Source organism: Halichoerus grypus, chromosome 12, assembly GCF_964656455.1.
Source record: "Halichoerus grypus chromosome 12, mHalGry1.hap1.1, whole genome shotgun sequence".
NCBI classification, from domain to species: Eukaryota; Metazoa; Chordata; class Mammalia; order Carnivora; family Phocidae; genus Halichoerus; species Halichoerus grypus.
The window spans coordinates 42,684,208-42,706,358 of NC_135723.1; the positions used below are offsets into that span (position 1 = coordinate 42,684,208).

General features: G+C 36.7%; 1 protein-coding gene across 1 annotated transcript in view; it reads left to right on the forward strand.

Annotated features, from left to right (window-relative positions):
- NXPH1 (neurexophilin 1) overlaps positions 1 to 13,199 on the forward strand; it is a 300,995-nt gene extending 287,796 nt beyond the window's left edge. The window contains exon 3 of the mRNA XM_078059310.1: positions 11,241 to 13,199. Within this exon, the coding sequence (XP_077915436.1) occupies positions 11,241 to 12,002 (762 nt within the window). The 3' untranslated portion in view covers positions 12,003 to 13,199. The remainder of the gene's footprint in view (positions 1 to 11,240) is intronic.
- The last annotated feature ends 8,952 nt before the right edge of the window (positions 13,200 to 22,151 follow it).

Genomic DNA, 22,151 nt, shown 5'->3' on the forward strand with positions numbered 1-22,151 from the left:
TTTTCCTTCCATTTCTATTTTTTGGAACAGTTTCAGAAGGATAGGTATTAATTCTTCTTGAAATGTTTGGTAGAATTCCCCTGGGAAGCCATCTGGCCCTGGGCTTTTGTGTTTTGGGAGATTTTTGATGACTGCTTCTATTTCCTTAGTGGTTATAGGTCTGTTCAGGTGTTCTATTTCTTCCTGGTTCAGTTTTGGTAGTTGATACATCTCTAGGAATGCATCCATTACTTCCAGGTTATCTAATTTGTTGGCATAGAGTTGCTCATAATATGTTCTTATAATTGTTTGTATTTCTTTGGTGTTGGTTGTGATTTCTCCTCTTTCATTCATGATTTTGTTGATTTGGGTCATTTCTCTTTTCTTTTTGATAAGTCTGGCCAGGGGCTTATCAATCTTGTTAATTCTTTCAAAGAACCAGCTCCTAGTTTCGTTGATCTGTTCTACTGTTCTTTTGGTTTCTATTTCATTGATTTCTGCTCTGATCTTTATTATTTCTCTTCTCCTGCTGGGTTTAGGCTTTATTTGCTGTTCTTTCTCCAGCTCCTTTAGGTGTAGGGTTAGGTTGTGTACTTGAGACCTTTCTTGTTTCTTGAGAAAGGCTTGTATTGCTATATACTTTCCTCTTAGGACTGCCTTTGCTGTATCCCAAAGATTTTGAATAGTTGTGTTTTCATTTTCATTGTTTTCCATGAATTTTTTTAATTCTTCTTTAATTTCCTGGTTGACCCATTCATTCTTCAGTAGGATGCTCTTTAGCCTCCATGTATTTGAGTTCTTTCTGACTTTCCTCTTGTGATTGAGTTCTAGTTTCAAAGCATTGTGGTCTGAAAATAGGCAGGGGATGATCCCAATCTTCTGGTACCGGTTGAGACCTGATTTATGACCTAGGATGTGATCTATTCTGGAGAATGTTCCATGGGCACTAGAGAAGAATGTGTATTCCGTTGCTTTGGGATGGAATGTTCTGAATATGTCTGTGAAGTCCATTTGGTCCAGTGTGTCATTTAAAGTCTTTATTTCCTTGTTGATCTTTTGCTTAGACGATCTGTCCATTTCAGTGAGGGGGGTGTTAAAGTCCCCCACTATTATTGTATTGTTGTCGATGTGTTTCTTTGCTTTTGTTATTAATTGCCTTATATAATTGGCTGCTCCCATGTTAGGGGCATAGATATTTACAATTGTTAGATCTTCTTGTTGGATAGACCCTTTAAGTATGATATAGTGTCCTTCCTCATCTCTTATTACAGTCTTTGGTTTAAAATCTAATTTGTCTGATATAAGGATTGCCACCCCAGCTTTCTTTTGGTGTCCATTAGCATGGTAAATAGTTTTCCACCCCCTCACTTTCAATCTGGGGGTGTCTTTGGGTCTAAAATGAGTCTCTTGCAGACAGCATATCGATGGGTCTTGTTTTTTAATCCAATCTGATAGCCTGTGTCTTTTGATTGGGGCATTTAGCCCATTTACATTCAGGGTAACTATTGAAAGATAGGAGTTCAGTGCCATTGTATTGCCTGTAAAGTGACTGTTACTGTATATTGTTTGTGTTCCTTTCTGGTCTATGTTGCTTTTAGGCTCTCTCTTTGCTTAGAGGACCCCTTTCAATATTTGTTGTAGGGCTGGTTTCGTGTTTGCAAATTCCTTTAGTTTTTGTTTGTCCTGGAAGCTTTTTATCTCTCCTTCAATTTTCAATGACAGCCTAGCTGGATATAGTATTCTTGGCTGCATATTTTTCTCATTTAGTGCTCTGAATATGTCTTGCCAGTCCTTTCTGGCCTGCCAGGTCTCTGTGGATAAGTCTGTTGCCAATCTAATGTTTCTACCATTGTAGGTTACATATCTCTTCTCCCGAGCTGCTTTCAGGATTTTCGCTTTGTCTCTGAGACTCGTAAGTTTTACTATTAGATGTCGCGGTGTTGACCTATTTTTATTGATTTTGAGAGGGGTTCTCTGTGCTTCCTGGATTTTGATGCCTGTTTCCTTCCCCAAATTAGGGAAGTTCTCTGCTATAATTTGCTCCATTATACCTTCTGCACCTCTCTCTCTTTCTTCTTCTTCTGGGATCCCAATTATTCTAATGTTGTTTCGTCTTATGGTATCGTTTATCTCTCGAATTCTGCCCTCGTGATCCAGTAGTTGTTTATCTCTCTTTTTCTCAGCTTCTTTATTTTCCATCATTTGGTCTTCTATCTCACTGATTCTTTCTTCTGCCTCATTTATCCTAGCAGTTAGCGCCCCCATATTTGATTGCACCTCATTAATAGCCTTTTTGATTTCTACTTGGTTCGATTTTAGTTCTTTTACTTCTCCAGAAAGGGTTTCTCTAATAACTTCCATGTTTTTTTCAAGCCCAGCTAGTATCTTTAAAGTGATGATTCTGAACTCTAGATCTGACATCGTACTAATGTCCGTATTGAGTAGGTCCCTGGCAGTCGGTACTACCTCTTGTTCTTTTTGTTGAGGTGATTTTTTCCGTCTTGTCATTTTGTGCAGAGGAGAATAGATTAATGAGAGAACAAAATGCTAGCAGGGTAACAACGTCCCCAGAAAATATACTCTAAACAAATCAGAAAAGACCTGAAGCAGTGGGAAAAGAAAGGGAAAGAGAGAAAAAAGAAAAGGAAAGAAAAAAAGAAAAAAGAAAAAGATAAAGATAAAAACAAACAAAAGCAGAACAAAACAAAACAAAACAAAAACAGAATGTGATCAAATATGATCAGGCTGGATTATAGATCAGTGCCACACACTAGATTTTGGGTGTATTTTGGTCTGTTAAAAGAAAGTCCCTCCCAAAATTTTAAAGAAAGAAAAACTTATATATGTACAAAAATAAGGGTTGATATGATGAAGGGATGGAATATGACTGTAAAGATGGAAATTATAAAAAATTTTTAAAAAGGATTTGATAAGTTGTTTGAAAAAAGAAAGAAGAGGATTAAAAAAAAAAAAAAGAAAGAAAAAAGGGAGAGAATGTGATCAGGCAGGGGAGTAGAAAAAAACCATACACTAGAGATTTAGAGTATATTTTGATCTGTTAGAAGAAACTATCTCAAGATTTTAAAGAGAGAACAACTTATATATATATGCCAAAAATACGGGTAACTACTCTGAAGGGATAGAATATGACTTTAAAAATGAAAAATAAAGATTTTTTTTTTAAAAAAGGGATTGATAAGATGTTGGTTGAAAAAGGGAAAAAGAAAAATTCAAAAAAAAAAGAAAAAAGGAAAAAAGAAAAAAAGACAGTTAAAAAAAATAATTAACTTTGAAAGACTAAAGAATCATGGTAAAAAAGCCATGAATTCTATGTGCAGTGTTCCCCTAGCGCTGGAGTTCTGCCGTTCTCATTGATCGGTAAACTTGCTCTTGGCTGGCTGTTCTCGCTGATCTTCTGGGGGAGGGGCCTGTTGCCGTGATTCCCAAATGTCTTTGCCGGAGGCAAAATTGCCCCGCCCTTGCCGGTCCGGGCTAAGTAATCTGCTCGGGTTTGCTCTCCGGAGCTTTTGTTCCCTGCAAGCTCTCCGTACAGCTTTGGAGGCGGAGAGTGAAAATGGTGGCCTCCCAGTCTCCGCCCCGGCGGAGCCGAGAACTCGGGATCCCGCTCCTCAGCGAGCCCCCAGAGAAAAGCCGTCAGTCACTCCCGTCTCCCCGGTCTCCCGCCGCACTCTGCGCTCACCCGGCCTGTGACCGCGCCTTTCTATCTGGCACCCGACCCCGGGTGGAGTCTCCAAGCCCAGCAGATCCCCGCGGTGCGCTCCCGCACCTCTCCTCCCGGGGGAAGAAGGTGAGTCTCCCCGGATCTGCCGCTTGTTGGGTCCCTGCTGGAGGAGCAGTGGCCCGACTGTGCCGCGGATCACGGTTTATAGCAACCCCAAGCTGAGAGCCCGCGCCTGGGCTCCGTCTCTGCAGCCGGCTTCCCTGCTCCGATACCTGGGAGATCTGCCGCACTCAGGCACCCCCTGTCTTTCTGTGACCCCGAGGGTCCTGAGACCACACTGTCCCGCGAGGGTTCCACCCCCCACTTCGCCACCAGAGTGCCGTCCCTCAGCAGAGCAGACTTCTAAAAGTTCCGACTTTGTGCTCCGTGGCTCTATCACTTGCCAGAAGCGGCCGCCGGAGGCCCCTCCCCCGCCGTCTATCCTCCCGAATATCGCCTCGGATTCACTTCTCCGCACGTCCTACCTTCCAGAAAGTGGTCGCTTTTCTGTTCAGGGAGTTGTTGCTCTTCTTTTCTTTGATCTCCTGTTGAGTTTGTAGGTGTTCAGAATGGTTTGATCCCTATCCAGCTGAATTCCTGAGAGGAGAAGAAATCCAGGTCTCCTACTCCTCCGCCATCTTGCTCCGCCCCCCCCAAAATCTTTCAATTTTATATGTATATTTATGTGTTTCAAAATTGAAAATTCTTAAGATGTAAAGCAATATGAGAGAACGAGTCAGCCAGTGATTCCTGACCGCAGCCAGGAGCAGATGGATTAAGCTAGTTGCTCTTTCTCATCTTGCATCATCTCTTCACCACTACTAAAACTAGCTTCAGTAAGGTCATTAGTAGTGGATTCAAAGGAATTTTTTTTTTAATTTCCTGTTCCCGTAACTGTACCTGGCACAACAGTGTATGCTCAGCGTTTGTTGAAAAGAAAAGGCCTGAAGTTGGCTCTACCTTCTAAGAACATGATTAATTCTAAAGCATGTAGCTATTAATATCAAGAAGTTTTTAGTAGTGGATTCAAAAGTCAAGGGGCTTCTTTCCAAGTGTTTATACTATTCAACGTTTACTTGGAATTTTTTTTTTTTAAGATTTTATTTATTTATTCATGAGAGACAGAGAGAGAGAGAGAAGCAGAGGCAGAGGGAGAAGCAGGCTTCCCGTGGAGCAGGGAGCCTGATGCGGGACTCGATCCCGGGACCCCGGGATCATGACCTGAGCAGAAGGCAGACGCTCAACTGACTGAGCCACCCAGGCGTCCCTATTTACTTGGAATTTGAATCTGCCTATGCCTGCCTTTCCTCTCCCCAACTTTTCTTTGTTTCTACAATAATATTTTCTTTCTAATATTCTCCTTTGTTTCTACCTATCCTGGCTCCTCTTCTGCTTGTCCTCAAAGCACTGGTATTAGATATTCTTACCAACCTTCTTCTGTGTCACCATGTTCTATTTGAACAATACATTTCCTTCCTACTACAAAATCAACATCACTATCCCTCTCATTTCTGCAGACATTCAGACCCATGTTACCAACTTTCTTTGGATAGCATCACTGGAATGATTTGCAGGCACTTCAACCTCCAATTTTCCTCTGAGATTTAATTATATTTTCCAGCTAACTTGTTACTTCTGTATTCCCTGCAGATGCCAGGAAACTCATTAATTCAACTTTTCATATTCCTGCTTAGTCAAAAAGTCATCAAGCTGAGGTGATCCTACCTCTGAACTATCTCATATCCATTTTTCTTTCTCTTTTTCTCTGCCATTGCCTTGGTGAAGTCTCATTTTTACTTTCTCAAATGAAGTATCACAATTAGTTATGTAATGAATCATTCTACTAGTCATTCTTCCTTCAAGGTCTCTCCCTACCAATTCATCCTTCAATGTCTACTCAGTGATTTTACTAGAGCCAGAATAACCTAATTAAAAGCAGAATAAATAAACAAAAGCAAAACAGACACACACAAACAAAAACAAAAGCAAAACAGAACAAAATTTAGTGATTCCCCACTACCTATAAGTTTAAGTTCAAATGCCTTAGTAGGAACATCACAATTTGACCATAGCCCACCTTCTTCAATTTCTACCCACTTCTTACAACTTCTCCTTTTCCTCCTTTTCAATGCTCTCTGAGGCTCAGCAGTAAGGAGCTATTTTCCATTCTTATATTTAACATGCCCCTTCTCAGCTCTGTGCTTTACACAGTATATTCCTTATGCTTGGATCTCCTTTGGCCTCTTCTCTCTCTGTTGAACTCCTAAGTGTCTTTTATCTCCTAGATCCGAGGATTATTTCTACTGTTACATCTTCTCTACCTTTCAACTTTGATTCTGACTACTAGAATGTTGTACATAGTGTTAGTCACATCACATTGTTACTTTCTTAATTGATTTCCCCATTAGACTGTGAACTTCTTGAGGGCAAGGACCATGTCTTATTTAGCTTTGTATTCCTATTATTTAACTCAATATTAGCAGAGTCTCACTATATTTATTGAACTAATAAAACAAAATAAGTCAGGATTACTTATGCTCAACAGGTCTGGGGATTTTCCTAAGGACCCTTCTTGGGTTTTCATGATTGACAATCTTTTAGACATTGCCCTGCTTCTCTCCTAACCTAAATGAAAGGAAAGGGGAAGGGAAGAGAGAAATAAGAATATTCAAGACTGTGTTGTTGACAATTACAGCTAAACCTACTTTGGTTCTGTACGCAAACTGAGATGTTCTGGAGAGGTTTCTTGACAGCATCACTGCAAGGCTTTCACATTACAAATAAGTGCGTTGCTTTTGGTAGTTGAGCAGTTTAATGGCTGAACTTATGCTCATTCTTTGTTAACTTGAGTTTTACTATCTACTCAGCTTGCCATATTCTTTGGTTGTCACACCAGAACTTTTAAAAGTATATGCTTTCTTTTTAAATTGTTAGCCTCACGGTTTTGGTTATGTAAAAGGGAGATTTTCTTATAAAAATATTTTTTTGGTTTCATATCCTATTATTATTCACTTACAAAAATATTATCCAGTGAGATTCGGAGGTTAAAATATTTGAGGATGTTAATAGTAATAATAATGTTGAACACTCACCATGGCCCAGGCACTGCTCTGAGTGCTTTAAATAGAGTGTCCTACTTGATTCACAGAACAGCTCTATGAAGGAGGTAGGCATTCTTCTCCTGTTTTCTAGAAGAGAAAAACGTAAGTGTAAACAAGTTGAGCCACTTTCCTATATCATATAGCTGTTACAGATCATGGCCTAGATTGGGATTCAGGCCATCTAGCTCTAGAACTCACACTCATAGTCACTACAGATGTGGAGAGTATCATTTAGAACTAAATATCTGTTCTACCCAAAATTCAGAGGTTTATCTGCCTGTCAGTCTTAGCATCCTTACTGAATAGATTGGCTCTTTAAAATCCTATCTCCTACTTCTACATTTTTTTCCTTTCACTCCTCATATGCTGCTGGTGGATTGCACTCTAATTCCCTTTTACTTCCTTCTTTTGGGACAATTCATTACTGCTTCATGAGCCAGTGCACCATGGATGTGTCTCATTACAGCCCCTCTCCTAATCAACTGTGTTGATGCTGAGATACAAGTACCGAAACCAAATACGTGCCTGTATTTATTTTTCTTGTCGCCCAAAGAATAGGAAACTACTTATGTAATTCCAGGTAAAACTTGAGACTAGGATATGCATTTATTTCTTGTAATTCTTTTGTACTAAGCGTAAATATAGAGGCTGTGTTAAGGACAACACTTATATAGTCAGGCAAGTGGAGATTTGGATGTTTGACCAATCAATTAGATTTCATCGAGACAAAATAAAATAAATACACAAAAAATAAACTCTGAAGCTAAAAGAGCTGTACTACTCTTATAAATTGTTTGTTTTAAATTTTATACTATAGCTACCATTATAGAAAAAGTTATTTTGAAATGCACTTCTTTCAGTGAATTAGTAGAACTGTAGTTGTTTTTGTTTTGTAAATTATAATGATATAATATTAACTATGGAAGTACTAAGGATTATACTTTTCATATTCGAGTAAAAATTGTTCCATAGAGGACTGACTTTATTATCAGGCAGAGAGGATAGATAGGAAATTTCATGCTTTTCCCTTAAGAAAGCTCATACATTTCTATGCATCATCCCCCTCCCCAAAGGGTATTTCCTTCTCAGTCTCATCCCGTTAAGACTTAATATTTAGTCCTTGTTAAAAAACAAATTGAATTTTGATAAGGCAGCCACTTTGCTGTTACTGCTCACATACTGCTTGAGTGTGATCCATTTCTGGAATGTTTTGGAATGAAAGGAATTTGCAAACAGGAAACGGTTTGGGTGCAGGGGGAAAAGAGGAGAGACCAATTTGAGGGTTGAGGACAACTGAAAGGGAATTACCTAGCACTAAAAGAAAGATGGGTATTAAAGAGGGTACGTGATATGACGAGCACTGGGTGTTATACTCAACTAATGAATCATTGAACGTTTTATCAAAAACTAATGATGTACTTATATCTTGGCTAATTGAATTTAAATTAAAAAAAAGTCGGCAGCAAACACAACCTTCTTTCAATTCCCTATATTTGCCCCAAGTTTGTTCATTTTGGTTGGGTATTGATATGTTTAAGAGTTTAGAGATTGTGTGCGGGAGGGTGATCTTTACTTCCGTTAGATGTGGCACCTCCACCACAATCCATGCATTATTTCTGCACCTCATCCCATCCGTAGGGTCTGATTCTCCATTGGTCAGTGTTTGTCTCTCCTCTATTAACCTCTGTGCACAATGGCCTTCTGGATCTTTCTATAAAGGCATCACAGTTGCCTTGAGGATCACAGTGGTTGCAACTGGACCCAGGCTAGTAGCTTGAAATGGTGACAGAGCTTTTGTGTTAGCCCACCCAATATCATAGTCTTGGTTTTTCTTGGTGCAGTCATGAGGTATAAATCCATTTTCTCTCAGAGGCAATGAGTTCATGTGGGACTAAACTTGCAGGGTTTCTTAAGCTCAGCATTACTGGGAAGAGACCAGCTTCCACTGGTAGTTTTTCCCAGGTGGGAATGGCTTCATACCACTCATATTGTCTCAATTTGAACTGGGTAGAGATAAGACCATTTGCCAGCTGGCAGTGGGAAAGCTCATTGATCCTGAGGAATTTGTGAAAAGACAACATTACAGATCTAAGTGACTTTGTTCTAGCTTAGATTACCAAGGCCTCTTGCATGTATATCCCTGGGGAAACACATCCCATGTAGGTTCTGAGTACTTCGCTATGTAATCAAGAACAAAGCTACCCTCAAGACAGATCTCCATATGTACCACTTGGTGACCTCCTTTCTCTAGTTGTCTTCACATAGCAGCTTGGGATTTATAAAAATAGCTAAATTTAATTGAACCATTTCCATGTCTGAGCTACCTTATGAGGGAGGCACCACTGTTACCCTCACTTTGCAGATGTAGGAAACTGAGGTAGAGGGATGTTAAATGACTTGACCAAGGGCACACAGCTTGGCAGTGGCAGAGCTTAGCATAGATTCCAGGGAGACTGGCTCTAAAGTTTATGCCCTTACTCCCTAGGGATTGGGATAGAGTCCTTTTAGCACAAGTGATGGAGTAAAAGGCTATTCTCAGGCCAGAGTTGTACCTTAGGCCTTCATGCCTAAGTCTATAGACAGACCTCTAGAATGCAGTTCTAATTCCTAGTAGACCTGAATTAAAAAGCTTTCCAGCAATGGCCTCTTATTTTGAGAGCAGTTTGGAAGGGGCCTGGAGGCTCCAAACGAAGCTGCTGAGTGGTAGTCAGACTCATGTCTGAGATAGGACTGACGATGGAGGTTTATTGTGAAACTTGGCTTCTTAATGGGCAGTGTGGGACTCTCTTTGGCAGACTTACCCTATAGGCAGTCAGTCTACATCTTAAAAGTTTTTTTTTTTGTATTGGCTGTTTTAATTCCTGTGGGTTCTTGGCTGTCTTCCCTACTGTCCTTGAGGCCTCCCTGTCAGGATCAGAGGTCACTGCTTTAACTTTAGGCTAATGAGTGCATTGTAGATACTCATTTCTTTCTTTTATTTCTTCTATACTAAGGCATAAATATAGGAGCTGTGCTAAGGACATGCTTGTTTAATTTGGCAAGTACAGATTTGGATGTTTGGTCAGTAAGTTAGATTTAGGGTTCCTCTGAATCCCTGGTCTAGTTGGGGATCTAAATCTTCCCAAAGAGACAAGACCAGGGTCCCAGGAGGATGGTTTCTGAATGTGACTCTCACATTCCAACCTGAAGTGACCTCTCTGTCATTGACCATGTGTTGTTTGTTTCTCTAGATTGTCAGTTATCTCTAAGATGTTGTGTATTAGATGTTTTCATTTATGTCCCTTTTCCTAGACAACATTTTAAGCCCCTTAAGGCAAAAACATTATGTCTTTTTTAAAAATTTTATTATGTTATGTTAATCATCATACATTACATCATTAGTTTTTGATGTAGTGTTCCATGATTCGTTGTTTGCGTATAACACCCAGTGCTCCATGCAGAACATGCCCTCTTTAATACCCATCACCAGGCTCACCCATCCCCCCACCCCGTCCCCTCTAGAACCCTCAGTTTGTTTCTCAGAGTCCATAGTCTGTCATGGTTTGTCTCCCCCTCCGATTCCCCCCCTTCATTTTACCCTTCCTACTATCTTCTTTTTTTTAACATACAATGTATTATTGAAAAACATTATGTCTTATACACTATGTTCCATGCTAATAATAAATGATAATAAACATGTTTTGTTTTGACCAGTTAAAATATACTAGAGTGTCTTTGCAGAACTGACTTTTCTAATAGGACTGTGGCACAAATTACCAAAAGTCTTTAGAATGTTGGTTGACGGATTTCTGAGAATCATACAGTTTTAAAGCTTATGGTAATTTTGAAGTAGAAAAATAATGATTTGTAATATTTTTATTTTAAAAGTGTTTGGATTTGGGGTGCCTGGGTGGCTCAGATGGTTAAGTGTCTGCCTTCGGCTAAGGTCATGATCCCAGAGTCCTGGGATCGAGCCCCACATCGGGCTCCTGGCTCAGCGAGGAGCCTGCTTCTCCCTCTCCCTCTGCCTCTCTCCCTGCTCATGCTTTCTCTCTCTCTCCCTGTATCTCTGTGTCTCAAATGAATAAATAAAATCTTTAAAAAAAAAAGTGTTTGGATTTTGGTGCTAAGAAATAATTACTTTAGTTTGATTTCTGTTTGAATTCAGTTTGCTTTACTCATGTTAGGTGGTCTTTTCCTTGTCAAAGTCAATATTTTTATATAGTCTTTCAGTCATGTTTAATGGTTTTTATCCACCTACACCTCCTCTCTCCCATCTCATATAAAAATGGAAGTGGTATTTTATCATGTCTTAACAAATAAATATCGGCCAGATGCTAAAGGTAATTTAAGTGAAGTGTCCTCATTTAATTCTGAGCCTCTGAGAAAGGGCTTGGATCTGTGTGTTGGGTGTTCTCAGATACGGAGATGTAAACATCATTTTTCTGTTCCATTTTCAGGTCACATGTGCCAATTTAACAAATGGTGGAAAGTCAGAACTTCTAAAATCAGGAAGCAGCAAATCCACACTAAAGCACATATGGACAGAAAGCAGCAAAGACTTGTCTATCAGCCGACTCCTGTCACAGACTTTTCGTGGCAAAGAAAATGATACAGATTTAGACCTGCGATATGATACCCCAGAACCTTATTCTGAGCAAGACCTTTGGGACTGGCTGAGGAACTCCACAGACCTCCAAGAGCCTCGGCCCAGGGCCAAGCGAAGGCCCATTGTTAAGACGGGCAAGTTTAAGAAAATGTTTGGATGGGGTGATTTTCATTCCAACATCAAAACAGTGAAGCTAAACCTGTTGATAACTGGGAAAATTGTAGATCATGGCAATGGGACATTTAGTGTTTATTTCAGGCATAATTCCACCGGTCAAGGGAATGTATCTGTCAGCTTGGTGCCCCCTACAAAAATAGTGGAATTCGACTTGGCACAACAAACCGTGATTGATGCCAAAGATTCCAAGTCCTTTAACTGTCGCATTGAATATGAAAAGGTTGACAAGGCTACCAAGAACACACTCTGCAACTATGATCCTTCAAAAACCTGTTACCAGGAGCAGACCCAAAGTCATGTATCCTGGCTCTGCTCCAAGCCCTTTAAGGTGATCTGTATTTACATTTCCTTTTATAGTACAGATTATAAACTAGTACAGAAAGTGTGCCCCGACTACAACTACCACAGCGACACACCTTACTTCCCCTCCGGATGAGGATGAACATGGGTGAGACTGAAGCCTGAGGAATTAAAGGTCATATGACAGGGCTGTTACCTCACAGAAGAAGGTCACATCTGTTGCCTGGAATGTGTCTACACTGCTGCTCTTGTCAACTGGCTGCAAATGTGCCAGTGGAAATCAATCTGATGTAATTTCTGCCCAGTCAGCTTCATCTCTCAGTATAGTTGTAAATCACCACAGATTTTAAAGGCACACTTGAAGACATGCTCTCACACATAGATGTACACAAACACATATTCTTATACATTTCAGCTTGCATCTGTCACGATTCCTGTCAAGAGGGCTTTCATTGTCTGACTCATAATGGTTTAGGATAAACTTTCATCAAGCAAAAGGATTAACTAGACAGTGAATGGTTTCTAACACTTGCTGTTATGGAAATCTCTTTTAAAGTCTTGAGTACATGCTAATCAATAATCCCCATTCATGCATTCCTACTGCTTGGAGTAGCTGTACTGGTAAATACTACTGTAGGAGTATATGCTTGTTAAAATGGAAAAAAAATGTGTCTTTAGAGCTCAGTATTCTTTATTTTATGAACACAACAAAGTGTAGTAACTTTTTTCCAGCATATAGTAGGCACATTCAAGGTAATATAAGATGGCTCTTTTTTTCTATGGAGGGAGCCTGTTTTCAGTAAAGATGAGCAAACATTTGGAATTTACATGTGGGCAGACATTGGATTACAGCTTTCATCACCAGTCATTGGACTTTTGCAAAGTGAGACCAGCTAAGGCTGCTTAAAACAAGTTCTGATCATTATATAAGAAGGGAAATGCCTGACAGACACCATGTAAGTTATAAGTGTCTGTCTTATCTTTACTACACATATTGTAACAAATTCAATATCCTAGTCTTCATTTGTATGAATGGTTTGTATTGTACATAGTTTAACCCAGTGTTATTTGAGCTGCTTATTAATATTAACTTGTACTTGTCTCTGCTTGTTATTGGTTAAAAAAGAAAAAAAAAGGATATGAGGAATCCATTTTATCAATGTAGCTGTGACCTCCATTAAAAAGACAAACTTAATGTACAAAGCATTTATTCAGCTCAAGTATTGTTGAAAGCTATACATATACAACATTACAGTCTGTCTGTATTTAGATATTTTATTTCTGGACAAAATGAAATGTACATAAAAATAAAATGCTTAAAGTTGAGTTTCAATATGTGCTTGTGTAAGATGGTGATTTAAGTGGTTCTGACAAGAAGAATGTGCTGGAATACAGTAATGGTTTTGCATCTCATGTCTCTAAATTTGTACAGAACTATCTAAATTGCTATTAGTTGCTCAGTCAAAACAACTTAGGAGTTTCAGTCTCAAGCCTGGGAAGCAGTTGTGGCGTACGGCGTTGCACACATTTTTGGTTTACTGTTGTGCTAGTGATTCACGAATACCAAAAATCAATGAGCAGAAGAGACAATTGAGGTCTCCTAAATATTATAGCTATTTTTTTTTCCTGTGTAGAGTCTATTTAGCAGGGAGACCGAGAAGAAGGTAATTTTTTGTGGCTGACTTTCTCTGATTTACTGTAATCACTCAACCGAGAAAATTACAGTAGCAGTGAAGGGCTTTGGTGTCTAATATACTTACACCAAATGGGATCGACTTACCTATATAGCATTGTTTATGGACAGTAAGCTTTCTTTTAAAACATAATTACTGTATGTAATCCCAGCAAAATAAACAGAAGAAGAAATATGCAAGATAACCCATTTTTAAAGTCACAAGTGGGGGATTGAGATAGAGTCTCAAAGGTTAACCAAAGAAGCCAGATTAAAACACTAACCCATTCTCATCTTCCCTTCATGCTGCATAGGGATAAGTATGTTTTCATACAGAAAATAATCGAAGTACTACAGGGAACATAAGACCACAGAGTTCTAAAGTGAGAACTCAGCAACTGATTTGACTAAAGAGAGCCTTCAACTGCAAATCAAAGACACATCGTTCTGTTAAATGTCCATCTCTCAAAATTCTCCAATATATCTAGACAACCATTTCTATCAACGTATTAATTAATTTGCCATGGAATTTAGAAGCTAATGTTGGAACAGACTCTCTCTGGCACAACAGGCAATAAATGCTTCATGAGTTCCAGCTGTGGGACGTATTTGCTACAGATAAATCTTATTATTCTGGGATTTATTTATCAAAATGATCACTTAGAAGTTAGTTGTGCTTAGCAAAAAGGAGAATAAATGAGAAGGGGAAAATCATTTAAAAAAAATTTTTAGGACCATTTGATTAGTGGATTGTGACTTCCATTATGTGGTCTAATCTGTCCTTTTTTATTTTATTATTTTATTTTTTTAAGATTTTATTTATTTATTTGACAGAGAGAGAGAGAGAGCACAAGCCGGGGGAGCAGCAGGCAGAGGGAGAGAGAGAGGGAGAAGAAGACTCCCCTCTGAGCAGGGAGCCCATGTGGGGCTCGACCTCAGGACCCTGGGATCATGACCTGAGCCGAAGGCAGATGCTTAACCCATTGAGCCACCCAGGTGCCCCTAATCTCCTTTTTTAATTCAAAATTCAAGATGAGATAAAAATACATTTCAGTCTCCACCCATCTGCCCTGCTTTCTAACCTCCCCATGAAATGTTTTATAAACATACAGACCATAGCTAACAAACATCCAATGAATTTGAATTATTTTTCTGTAGTTTTTCTTTAAAAGAAAAAGAAAATGTAGCAAACTTCCAACAAGAATTTCAATTTTTTAAAATCCAAACCTTCAGTACTCTTTTTTCTGGCCCTGTACACACTTATCCAAATTGCTACATCATCAACACCTCCATCTGTAATACAGAAAAGTCATGATGATGTAGGACTTTGTATCCAATATACTCTTCCTGTTCTGGACAAGGATCATGATGAATATGGAGATTCTAAGGTTTAGATTAAAACTTTTATTAGACCAACTTGTTGATTTAACAAACTAGTTAGTTAAGTTTTAATTATGCTAGAAATCTATTTGTTATTTGGAGAAATTAAATTTTAAGTTGCCCTAAGAAAATCACCTTCTCTAGAATCTTAAATACTATTTCACCCCTTTGCTAAGATAGAGAAAAAAAACAAAACAAAAACAAACCTGCAAGGGGGAAATAGATAGCACTTGATGCAAACATGGGTTTGTTGTTACCTGTTGTTCTTTTCAGAAACATTTTAGTAAAATTGAAATTATTATGAGGAAATATTGCAGCCTCTTGCCTCATGGAAGAAAAATGATATGAGTTACTGGTTTATCTACTTATGATAAAAATAATGCATTGTCATGGCATGGTTTCAGTCGGGCATTTTTGAGTCCCCGGCTCTTGTTAGAATTTCTCCGCATGAGTAGAAGGGGTATAACTGTTAATAGAATAGTATTAAAGTTCTGGAAGTAATTATTCTGCAAGTAATTGAGATACTTGTTAAGTTTAAAACTGTGGACTGGGAATCTTCATGTTCCTACATTTCAGCAATAAACTGTAAGCCATATTTTTGCACAGAATAGATTAAAAGAAATCATGAGAAGCCTGAGAAAGTGTTCTGTGTTTTCCCTTTTCCCCACTGTTTTACATGTAAGAAACAGCTTAACCAATATAAACAGCTCTTTGGAAAAGCAATTTGCATCTCCGTCATCAACTTTGCGAAGTTTTAGCCTGAAGCAAATTCAAATGGCTGGGTTTATAAGCCTTTGAAAAATTTGGCTGCTGTACCAGTTTCAGATATTTATTGATATTTATTCAATTATCAATCTATTTACCTATTTATATTTATTATTTATCTTTACATTTTTATTTAAATAAAATGCAAATTAGTAGATGCATTAAAAATACAAAATTTAAAAACATTAATGTGTATAAAAGATGATTACTATTTACCTAGTTTATAGGAGACAAAAATGAGTATCTTTAAGCCAGAATTGAATCCTGAAAAGCTGGTTGCTACAGCAGGCTTTTCTCAGGAGTCCCGTGCATACCAAAGACTGATTTCAGGGATTGAGAGCATAAAGAAAACATTCTTTAATTTAAAATTGTGGTGTATCATTGTGTTTTATATCCAATACTATCAGAAATATTTTTAAGTAACAAATTTACAACTACTTTTTACTAGGGTGGCAAAGAACACTATTCTCATGAGAGAATTTTAGTTTCAAGTTGTTGGTGTGAGCAAAGTCTAGTGACACAGCCTAAAATTAGGAGACTACCAGTGTCAAGCAGCTGGCCAAGTGCCGCAAGTTTGATCAAAAGCACTTTAATATTTATGGTTCTACATTTGCAGGAACATGCCTTTTATCACTGACGGACTGGAGGATGACTCTAAAGGTCCCAGAAGTGATGGATTCAGAAGGCTTAGAGACCTTCTGTCGGTGGCTCAGTGGCTGTTGCTGTTGGCGGGGCCTTTAGAGTTGCCAGGTGTTGATTCTCCCAAATTCTAACTAGTGACTTAGACATACAGCTAAAGCACTGCTCACATCATCCTCACCTGGCAGCAGCTAGCGTCTTCTTTCCTACTTCTCTGTCAGGGCTCCAAAGAGACAACTAGAATGTTACTGATCTCTGATGGTCAAATTCCTTTATTCAAACACAGAAGTAAACTTGGCCACTGAGATTGTGACTGTTTAAAGAAATAATGCAAGAAAGTTGTTGGAATGTGCTATTGCCAAACAAGTAATTTTTCTCAAGTAAAATATCTGCCATTGTTTCTGTTACTGCCAAAATTCACTTTGTCACTTTTCTGAAACCCAATTTTAAAATTAATTTCTTTTTTTGCAACTTATGAAAGTTTTCAGTTAGAAAGCATGGCCAAGTGACATCACCTAATCAGGTTGAAAATATTTCATAGACTTTTTAAAAAATTGAAGTATAATTGGTACATAAGGTTATATTAGTTTCAGGTGTACAACATAATGATTGTATATTTGTATATATTGCAAGATGATCACTACAATAAGTGTGGTTAACATCCATCACCATACATAGTTACAAAAATTTTTTTCTTGTGATAAAAACTTTGAAGGTTTACTCTTAGCAGCTTTTAAATATGTGATACAGTATTATTAACTATAATCACCGTGCTGTACATTATATCCCCATGACTTATTTTATAACTGGAATTTTGTACTTTTTTGACCCCTTTCATCCATTTTGTCTACCACCCCTTGCCTCTTTCTGGCAATCTATATCTTCTCTGTATTGATGAGCTTGGTTTTTTGTTTTTGTTTCTGTTTTTTGATTCCAGTATAAGGGAGATCATACTGTATATTCTTTCTCTGATTTATTTTACTTAGGATAATGCCCTCAAGATCCATTCATGTCATAAATGGCAAGAGATCGTTATTTTTTATGGGTGAATAACAGTCCATTGCATGTGTGTGTGTGTCACACACACACAATTTCTTTATCCATTCATCCATTAATGGACACTTACATTGTTTTCATATCTTGGCTATTATAAATAAATAATGCTGCAATGAACATGGGGTGCATATATCTTTTTGAGTTTGTCTTCATTTTCTTTGGATAGATACCTAGAAATGGAATTACTGGATCATATGGTAGTTCTATTTTTAATTTTTTGAGGAACTTCCATACTGTTTTCCATAGTGACTGCACTAATTTACCCTTCTACCAAAAGTGTATGAAGGTTCCCTTTTCTCCACATCCTTGACAACACTTGTTATTGTCTTTTTGATGATAGCCACTCTGACAGGTATGAAGTAATATCTCATTGTGGTTTTGCTTTGTATTTCCCTGAGGATTAGTGATGTTGAGCATCTTTTCATGTGTCTGTTGGCCATCTCTATGTCTTCTTTGGAAAATTTTCTATTCAGATCTTCTGCCCATTTTTTAATTGGATTTTTTGTTTGCTATTGAGTTGTATGCATTCTTTGTGTATTTTGGATATTAACCCATTATCAGATATATGATTTGCAAATATTTTATTCTATTTACTAAATTGCCTTTTCATTCTTTTGATGATTTCCTTTCCTGCATAGAAGCTTTTTAGTTTGATGTAGTCCCACATGTTTATTTTTGCTTTTGTTGCCTTTGTTTTTTGTGTCAGATCCAAAAAAAATCATCACAAGACTAATGTCAAATAATTTACCACCTATATTTTCTTCTAAGAGTTTTATGGTTTTAGGTCTTACATTCAAGTCTTTAATCCATTTTCAGTTAAGTTTTGTGTATGGTAAAAGGTAGTGGTCCTGTTTCATTCCTTTAGATGTAGCTGTCTAGTTTTCCCAGCACCATTTATTGAAGAGACTGTATGCTCCCCATTGTATATTCTTGCCTCCTTTGTTGTAAATTAATTGACCAAATGTGTGTGGGTTTATTTCTGGGCTCTCTATTCTCTTCCATTATCTATGTGCCTGTCTTTATGGTAATATGATTTTGATTACTATAGCTTTGTAATTTAGTTTGAAATCAGGGAGTGTGATGCCTCCAGCTTTGTTCTTTCCCAAGATTGCTTTGGCTATTCAAGGTATTTTGTGGTTCCACACAAATTTTAGTATTATTTTTCTAGTTCTGTGAAAAATGCCGTTAGTATATTGATAGAAATCATGTTGAGTCTGTAGATTGCTTAGGGTGGTATGGACGTTTTAATAATATTAATTCTTCCAATCCATGAGAATAGAGTATCTTTCAATTTTTTGATTCTTCTTCAGTTTTTTTCATCCAATGTCTTATAGTTTATAGCTTTCAGTGTACAGAATATTCATCTCCTTGGTTAAATTTATTCCTAAGTATTTTTTAAATGTAATTGTAAATGGCGTCTTTTTAATTTCTCTTTCTGATATTTTGTTCTTAGTGTATAGAAATGTAATATATATTTGTATGTTGATTTTGTATCCTGCTACTTTACTGAATTTGCTTACTAGCTGTAACAGTTTTTTGGTGGAATCTTTAGGGTTTTCTATATATAATATCAGGTCATCTGCAAATAGTGACAGTTTTACTTCTTCCTTTCCAACTTGGATGCCTTTTATTTCTTTTTCTTGCCTAGGACCTCCAATGTTGAATAAAATTGGGGCAAATGTGCATCCTTATCTTGTTCCTGAGCTTAGAGGAAATATTGAGTATTAGCTGTGGGCTTGTCATATATAGCCTTTATTGTGTTCAGGTATGTTCCCTTTATACCCACTTTGTTGAGAGTTTGTATCATTGGATGTTGAATTTTATCAAATGCTTTTGCTGCATTTATTCAGATGGTCATATTTTTATCCTTCATTTTTTTAGTGTGGTATATAATTTTGACTGATTTACAGATGTTGAAACATTCTCCCATCCCTGGAATTAAGTCCCACTTGATTATAGTGTATGATCCTCTTAATATATTGTTGAATTCAGTTTGCTAATATTTGGCTGAGGATTTTGCACCTATGTTTATCAAGGATACTGACCTGTAATTTTCTTTTCTTGTGGTATCCTGCCTGGTTTTGGTATCAGGGGAACACTGGCCTCATAAAAGGAGTTTGGAAGTGTTTCCTTCTCTTCTATTTTTTGGAAGAGCTGGTGAAGGACTGGTATTAATTCTTCTTTATATATTTGGTAGAATTCACCAGTGAAGCCATCTGGTCCTGGACTGTTGTTTTGGGGAGGTTTTTGATTACTGATTCAATCCCCTACTAGTAGCAATCAGTCTGTTAGATTTTCTATTTCTCCATGAGTCAGTCTTTAAATCTGGAAAACAAAGCATTAAAGAACCAGCAATGTTGTAAATGAAGTCATAAAAATTACAATCACCTCCATCAGTTGATTCAGTCTCCTATAATTAATTCTTATTTTGCTTCATCTTGGGTTAGCAGCTTTATGAATCAATCAGTTTTCCATTAGAATTTTAGAAATTCTAACCCAGTTTCAGTGTTATGATCTTAAAGTTATCAGAATCCTGTGCTTGGCAGAGTCTTTTCTAAGAATCTCCTTGAAGGTATAAATACTTTGCAGGAACACTTTTGCAAAAGGATCAGAATAAAACAATAACTGTATATAAATGATAAAAGACTTAAAAATGACCATGGTTGAAGATCTGGTGTGAGCTTATTATAATGTGATTGATAAGGAAATTTGGTTATTTCTGTGACATACATTGTAAAGCAATAAGTAAAATTATAACTGATAACATTATACCCAGAACACATCAGGATTTTAGGAATTTTATTTAATTTCTGAATGACTTATTTTAATTACCCAAATCTCCCATATAAATATGATCTAAGATTCTTTTTTATTTGACATTTCCCATGAAATTTAACAAATAAGCCTAAAGAAATTAACATTTCTCTTTTTATAAGGACAGAGAGCAACTCTTTTGATATCTTCTAGGAACCCTCTAGAAAATCCCAAGTTCACTCAAGGGCAAAAAGACTTCATTTAGAATTTGATTTGGGGAAGTTTGCTAAAAATGTCAAAAGATTCAAAACATTTGATCAAACAGGATCATAGGTCACTGTGAAACAATACTTAGTTATCCATTCGGCCAAACTGTCAGAAGATTCTAAGTCAAATAGAGAAAGTTACATTGTTGTAAAAAAAAACAAAACAAAACAAACATCTTAGCTCTTTTAATAGAGAAGACTCATTTTTTGTTTGTTTAAGTAGTCAAAAACCTGATAAAGATAACATTGAACACAAACTATTTTGAAAAGACACAGAATCATTGTTTCCTAGGTAGATTACATTAAAGAAAAATCTTTGTTTATAAACTTCTTATTAAGAGCAGACCAATAATCTAAGAAAAATTTGTTCTTTTAACAGAGAAAACCAAATTCTAATTTTATACCAGTACACTTTTGATATTAAAACTCCTTTTCCAAAAAATTTAAATAAATCCATTCCAATCTTAGCTTGACCACACATAAAATTTCTCTCTCAAGATTCCTTTTCCACAAACCTTCTACAACTTTTTAATGTCCATTCTTCTTTTGCTCCACCCCCCTTTTTCATTCTGGAACAATCATTCTATTTTAAGACAAAGTTATTTTCTTTTTTCCTCTCCTTCCCCCCAGAAAACCCCTCATGTTTTTCATACCTTTCCTTACCCAAAAAAACACATACTATTTTCCTTACCTACTTTTCATACACCATTGTTTCTTTTACCCTTATTATTTCTAATAGTTTTATTACATATTTTAATTCTTAATCTTAGAATCCTTAATTGCTAGGCAGCAATTGTGGACTGGCAAATTTATAAATATATTTACTAATTTTTGAAGTATATTCTTTCTCTTAGTAAATTTTTCAATGTGACATAGATCATGTTTACTAATAGATCCAAATATCTTCTTTCTGTAAAAATTTTAAAAAAGACGAAGATAAACTTATGTTTAACATTTTAATGTTTTTTATTTGGAAATAATTTTGATAATCAATGAATATCAAATCAAGATTATTTATTTTAACAGCATAAAATTTTATTTGCATTTATTTAAATTAGTTGCTTTTAACAATTATGTTTGGATTAGACACCAAATAGCTCATCTTAACTTATTTTTGTTGTTGACAAATTTTGTAATATAAAGATAGCATGAGCTTATTTACCTAGTTAAACCCAGGTAGAAAATGTTGTATGTTTGCATTAATGTTGACAATTCTGAAGACATTATTGTTTTTATTAAATCAACAAACTTAAGCTAGCTTTTATCTATCAAACTTTGTCTCAGATCATGTGAACTTGAAAAACATTTGGGTTAGTTAGTATATTTCTGATAGTTTTAGAAATACTTTATATAAACTCTTATTTTTCTCAAAGCCAATTAAATAGATCTCTTTACAGATTAATTTTAGCAATACCATCTGAGGTAGAAAAACATCACATATCTATAATATATATATATATATATGTATATATATATCCACATAGACATACATAAACCTACAGACAGATGTAGAGACCTTACAGTTTTCATTCTAAAATTTTAGCTATAACATAACTTACTAGTTTATAAAAGAACATTTGGATCCAAATTGTGTTTCTAGAAGATGAACAAAGAAGTTAAGGTCACCTGCTCAGATGGCCAAATTTGATTACTAAAGATTTTTATTTGCGTGGTGTAAGAATCCTTTTAGAGCTATTTTTGGAGTCATTTCATCTTTTTAGAAGCTTCTGGATACCAATCAAAGAATGCATTC